We start from the raw sequence: 6,483 nt of genomic DNA on the forward strand, positions 1-6,483 counted from the left end.
TTAAGGCTCTGGATTTTGAAATTCAACGCTATTATACAAAAGCACTTAAGCAAAAAGGTTGTGGCCTGAACATGCAGGAGCTGGTTTCTGCATTGTTTTGTGTAATCTGATAGTGTTTGGTCGGTGGAGGGGGAGGGTGGTAAATCCTGCTCTCCTCTTACTGCTGCGGCACCAGCGCTGCCTCATTTTCACGTGAAATATTGATACGCCTAATTTAACCCCAGGAGCAGCTCAGATGTCAAAATGTGCGGCTCTGGCGAGTGAGACTCTCTCCTGAGTCTTGGGTGGGCAGCTGTTAAGACTGGAGTTTTGCATTATGCAGGTCAATTCTGAAGGAACTCATGTCTAATATGCATAAATATCTGAAGCTAAGAGAACTGAGGTGTACAACGACACTTGAGAAAAGGAGAAAACTTCTAGAGAAGCCAGTTGATTGGGTTATTAAATGTTTGATGGCTCAGCAGGAAGCTGTAATTTAGCTGCACAGGTGGTCTAGAGCTGTCACTGATCTATCTGAGCTCCATTGGGATGGATGAGATGGTGAATTAAAGCAAACCCAAAAGCGGAGAAAAAAAACCTTACCTTATCCTCACTTAACGGACACACAATGGTTTGATGAGGAATAACAGAGCAGAAGTGGTAGTCGTAAAGCACATGGTCACTTTATTTGAAGAAAATATTAAAACAGTAGCATGTACAACTTGGAATGAATGCAAACTGAAGAGTGGAGTGCAAACTCCCACAGCAGAAGCGGTGCAGGGGAGAATTCACCGAAACAGAGGACAGAAAAGTGAAGGCTCAGCCACACTCCACCAAACATCCACAACATCCCTCCATCCCATCCTCATCTCCATCCTGGTGCGAGACGGCCGTCCAGGAAAAGAAAGTCATAAAACAAAAATAAACAATCGAAAAAAAAATAAATAAATAAAAAAAAATCATGCCAAACATTTTCTACTTTTTGTTGTTTTAAATGTTTTTTTTTTTTTTCATTTTTGATTTTTACCCTTTTTTCCCCCCACAATACATTAAAGCCCCATTCCACAGGAAACTTGAATTCACAAGCTTTCTCTCTACTTGTGGTTCCTCTTAAAAATTACAAAACTCCACAATACAACACTTCAGTGGACTTGGAACGGTCCGACTGGCTGGAGAATGAGCTCCGGGCTCAAGCTGCATGCATGAAGAACAGAAAAAACGAGAGAACAAAAGGAGGATGGCCAGCCCAAACATGATCAAGAGCAGATGGAACTTAAGGAGTTCACCAAATGCTGTTTTTCTTCAGTTTGAAGGTGGTTACAGGTTATTTTTCTCGAATAACTGATGCTAGACCGATCTTTGGGGACAGGATCACTAACCATTTCATGCAGATATTTGACTTTTTCCCATTATTTTCTGTGTGGACAGAAGGATACTTTATTTTAACATTCAATTAATTTTAAACAGAAACATTATGAATAAATAAAAAAAAAATTCCCAAGAGGTAAGTAAAACATTTGACTGATTTTTTTCTCTTCTAAGAGGGCACGGCAGGAGGAGTCGGCTTCACTTTGCGGTCATCATCTGTACAAATTCTGAGAGGAGAGATGGAGAGAAAATGAGATTAGGCAGTTGCTTTGGGCCGAATGCCACGATGTGCAGCCAGCTTTTAAATTGTTCAATGGTTTATTAATTTTTTAATCAAGAGGTGAAGGCAAAATTTGCATGGTAATTAGCATCCCATTTCTGAATGGCTTTCATATGCTTCTAATCAAGAGGCTCCGTTTTCAGCAAAACAAAAAGGGGCCTTTCACATGTGCTCTGCACAAATATGGTGCATTCTGGGAAATGTAAACTTAAAAGTAAAAGACAGATGAGATTCTAAAGGAATCTAAGACTCTGAACTGACCAATTCACTGAGTAAATGAATCATTAAAGGAACACGCCACTATTTTTGAAAATAGGTTCATTTTCCAACTCCCCTAGAGTTAAACAGTTGAGTTTTACCGTTTGCTACCGCCAGACCCGGAGATCGACTGAATGGATTCGAAAACGGTAAAACTCAACTGTTTAACTCTAGGGGAGTTGGAAAATTAGCCTATTTTCAAAAATAGTGGCGTGTTCCTTTAAGACTGATTAAAACTGATAAATCATGAGTAATCATGAGGAAAATTGCTTGATTCTATTGTTTTTGTTTAAATATATTTTCCAATAATTTCCAACCATAGTAAACACTTACTACATCTTCTTTATGTGATATATGTGTAGATGTATTATAGTTGAGTTACCAGATGAATAGACAAAAAAATTGGGGGAAATACAGTGGGCACTGAGCGGTACAGTAAGCAACTTACCTTCATAGTTCACCTGACCATCACCATCTATGTCGGCTTCTCTGATCATTTCATCCACCTCTTCATCTGTCAGCTTCTCGCCGAGGTTTGTCATGACGTGACGCAACTCTGCAGCACTGATGTAGCCATTACCATCCTGAAGAGAAAAAACTGGATGTCAGCCACAAAAAAAGGTGGGAAAATCTTGGCCTCACTGCTGTGACTCTGAAGGTTGAGTCAATTTTGGCTGTAATAAACAGCTCAAACATACCTTGTCAAATACCCGAAAAGCCTCGCGAATCTCTTCCTCACTGTCTGTGTCCTTCATTTTCCTGGCCATCATTGTCAAGAACTCTGGGAAATCTATGGTTCCATTTCCTAAGAAAATGGGAAATGAGATATTACTGAAAACAGAAGAATGGACAGGAAATGCTCACCTCAGATACTCTGATACAGAAACCATTTCCACCTCAGATTAACAAAAGAAAAAAGTTAACTATGACTTTACATCTTAAAACTGCAAGAAATAGCCAACTTTAAACGAATTTAAAGCCATTTCTCAGTATTGTGACTTCATTTCTCACAATGGTCTCTGAATGGTCATTATGTATTTGTTTTTTCTAATAATTACAACTTTAATTTAGACTTTATATCAAATTTTAAACTTTACCTCACTTTTATATTTTCGACTCAGGCAGAAAAGGCATTCGTATTTATGTTAAAAGGCCAGCTTCACAAAATAGGGCAAATTAGCGTGAGATCGCAATCGCATAAAAGCGCTGATGGGAGTGGAAAGTTCTGTGGTTGATCTACGGACAATGCACAAATTAATAAACACAGATGCAGTCAGACCATTTCCCCAATGAATAATGCAATCTACCAAGAGCAGCGCAAATCAGCAACTATCACAGCCGTGTCAAGTGTAAAATGGGTTAAGATATGCTTTTTTTGGGGGGGGGGGGAAAAATGGCACAAATACCAGTAAACTGACTAATTCAAACCTTAGTCAAAACCTTGCATTATAAATTGAAATACTCTCCTCCCTTAAATTGTGAGTCTGAAAGGGAAACTCCTACAGATGCATATGCAACAAGGCACCTTTTCATCACCATTTTCCCCTGCGTTAGTAAATCTGGCCCAAAGTCTACTAAAACAGTAGTTAAAGATCTTTATGTTTTGGGCGATGACACATCCACACCGTCTCAGGAAGCTCTCCTAACGTAAACCGCAGTCCTTCCCGGGACACGCTGTGGTCACTCACAGTTTACCGATGAGCAAAGGGATGAGGTGGGTATTCGCTAAGAGAGATCAAAAACCATGTGACTCACTCTGGGTTAGCAGTGGATGATAGTCCTCGAGGGACTGCGGAGAATAATAAAAGCTGAGAGGCTGACTGTGATATAAGAGACACGACTAGATCCCTACAGCTGGCATCGACTAGCCGCAGCTGACCATAAAAGAGCTAAACCACGTTTAACTTTCACTGAGGTCTGAAATAGGTCAAGCCAGACCAGGCTGGATTACCGTCTGGATGTGTGGAGCCACTGGTCTAGGATTAGCCAGCCTAAAAGGGACATTGAGCTTTGACTCTGATTTGAAGGCTACGGTCCTGTGGCTTGGCGCAGATGGTGATTTAATGGTGTGTGGCTTAAAATAGCGAGACAACCTGAGAGTAAAGGCCCGTTCACACCAAGCACGATAACTATAAAGATAACGATAAAGATATAGTTCTAAAAATCGTTCTCAATATTAAAGAATAGCTGAGTCCACAACACAACTATAACGATAACGATACAGAGGAACGATATCGTTGTGATCACTTTCAAAACTATTTTTTTCCAGCTGATGAACGATAAAACACTGACAGCCAATCAGAATCCATCCTGCTGTAACGAGCTCAAGAATTTAAAGCGGCAGACGCATGTGTGCTTAGAATAAACAGACGATATCGTTCGCTGGTGTGGACGCTAATATCGTTGTCTTTATAGTTATCGTTCTTGGTGTGAACGGGGCTTAACTCCTATTCAATGAAGAACACGCCACATTCTTAGCATGGCAGATAAAATGTAAGACCTCTGATCGCTACAGGATGTTGAGTCATATTAGCACAGTCTTTCTCAAGTACCTAAGGGAAGCACAATTCATTACTAGAAGGACCACTCAGCAATGCACAATTGTGCTGAAATCAGCCATTTCCAGGTCACTTCCAGAGTCGATTCTCAAAATAAGTTATTCCCCGGTTTCCTGGCAACTGAGTTCCATAAGTGCGTGGGAACAAAATGACGAACGCAAAGAGTGGATTATGCAATTACTTTTATTTTCCACTACTCGCATTATTGCCGTCTGACCTAGATCACGTCACGGCAGGAGGGAGGCAGGCTGCATCCCACAGGCCTATCGATTCGCTGATCGAAGAAGACCGACGGAACGGCTCGCAATCTGACAGGCTTTAGGAGTCTTGCAGCCTCCCGATCCTCCCGCACCATCTCGGCTTGTGGCGCGGCTGTTTGTCTGTCTGTCTGAGACGTCTGTGACAGGAGGCTGATTGGAGAGTTTTCTGGTGTCACTCTTGGCTGAGAGAGCGCTGAGCGAGTGGATCGTCGCACTGTCGGATGCTGTTATGTCACAGCGACGAGTGGATGAGATTAAATGGCCTCACAGACAGGCTGTACTTACGCCAATGACAGGCGCGTGAAAAAAACGGTCTTTCAATTAAAGGTGAAGGGTGTCATTTTTCACAATACTTGCTACTTGATTTTCAAAAAAATAAAATGATAATGTTTAGTTTCAATTTGACAATTCTCACATACCATAAAGTCATACATAAAAATGTTTTGTGGAGTCGCACCACATGACATTTTTCAACCTAAACTAACCTTGACTTGTTATAAATAGGTCAAATTATCTGATATTTTAGGATTTATTTAGACTTTGACACAGAGTCATGATGGTCTGCAGATGTCCTCTTTGTGTTTTTCCTGTATGTCTCTGCAGGCTGGTTGCGCCACATGACTTCCATATGGTGAGCAAAAGTTATATATTATAACATGCATTAATAAGCAGTTTTGTTGACATATTTCTTTTATAATAAATAATAATAAAAGATCTTGCCAAACTACCTAAGGTTTTCTTCATCATGATATCAGGACAGTTGCATCACACTGACATTTTTTACATGATGCTGCTTTATAAATTGCATCTATAGTGTATCTTTAAATAAATCAGGAGTTTAATATTAAAATTGAGCATTGTGTCACTGACCCGATTATAAGTAAGCCATTTATAGGCTGATGTCCTGAACAAATATTCTCCATTTGTCTGAGCAATCTCACACAACACTGGTTCAACCCATTGTTTGATTTGGTGGGAAGTGTTCTTGAAGTTGGAGATATTTTGTTCAAATTTCAAAAGAAAAAAGTGATCAATTTCATTCAACTGTGATTCATTGTTACTTTCAAAGCCACTCACCATCAGCGTCCACCTCATTGATCATGTCCTGCAGCTCTGCCTCTGTGGGGTTCTGACCCAGCGACCGCATGACTGTGCCCAGCTCTTTGGTCGTGATGGTGCCGTCACCATCCTTGTCGAATAAGGAGAAAGCCTCCTTGAACTCTGAGATCAGAAAAGGGTTTTAGCTGTATTTAGTGTGTGCTTAAAAATACACAAATCAAAGTGATCTGATTATGTACATGAACTCTTACCGGCGATCTGCTCCTCTGTTAACTGGTCAGCCTAGAGATCAAAGAGAAAAGAAATGCTGGTTACCATTTATTTTATTTTTATTTTACTAAGTAGACACAAGCAAAAAAAAGCTTTTCTGTTTTAGTATTAAAACAATAATGTAATGCATCTCAAAGAGTCTGATCGTTTGCCATTATACGAAAACTGAACTGATAATGTGACATAGGGCTGTGCAATTAATCGCATGCGATTGTCATGCGCATCTCATCAGTAAAGCCGGTTTCGTGATTGGTAGTAAATCTCCATCACCTGCTTTCAGATGGAGCGGCATTTAATACACAGAGCCGTAGTTCACTGACAACTAATCAACTTCATAATCGAATGCGATTCATCTGCGATTATGAACGCGATATTGCCTAATTGTCAGTGAACTACGGCTCTGTGTAGTAAATGCCGCTCCATCTGAAAGCAGGTGATGGAGATTTACTAC

At 40.4% G+C, this 6,483-nt stretch overlaps 1 protein-coding gene across 1 annotated transcript in view; it reads right to left on the bottom strand.

Annotated features, from left to right (window-relative positions):
* Positions 1-992: 992 nt before the first annotated feature.
* Positions 993-6,483, bottom strand: part of LOC107721812 (calmodulin) — a 13,951-nt gene continuing 8,460 nt past the window's right edge. Inside the window, exons 2-6 of the mRNA XM_016529979.1 lie at positions 6,014-6,044; positions 5,781-5,924; positions 2,584-2,690; positions 2,334-2,469; positions 993-1,574 (exon numbers count right to left, since the gene is read on the bottom strand). Of these exons, the coding sequence (XP_016385465.1) occupies positions 1,546-1,574; positions 2,334-2,469; positions 2,584-2,690; positions 5,781-5,924; positions 6,014-6,044 (447 nt within the window). The 3' untranslated portion in view covers positions 993-1,545. The remainder of the gene's footprint in view (positions 1,575-2,333; positions 2,470-2,583; positions 2,691-5,780; positions 5,925-6,013; positions 6,045-6,483) is intronic.

The sequence above is a fragment of the Sinocyclocheilus rhinocerous genome, unplaced genomic scaffold (assembly GCF_001515625.1).
Source record: "Sinocyclocheilus rhinocerous isolate Xijiao unplaced genomic scaffold, SAMN03320098_v1.1 scaffold4561, whole genome shotgun sequence".
NCBI classification, from domain to species: Eukaryota; Metazoa; Chordata; class Actinopteri; order Cypriniformes; family Cyprinidae; genus Sinocyclocheilus; species Sinocyclocheilus rhinocerous.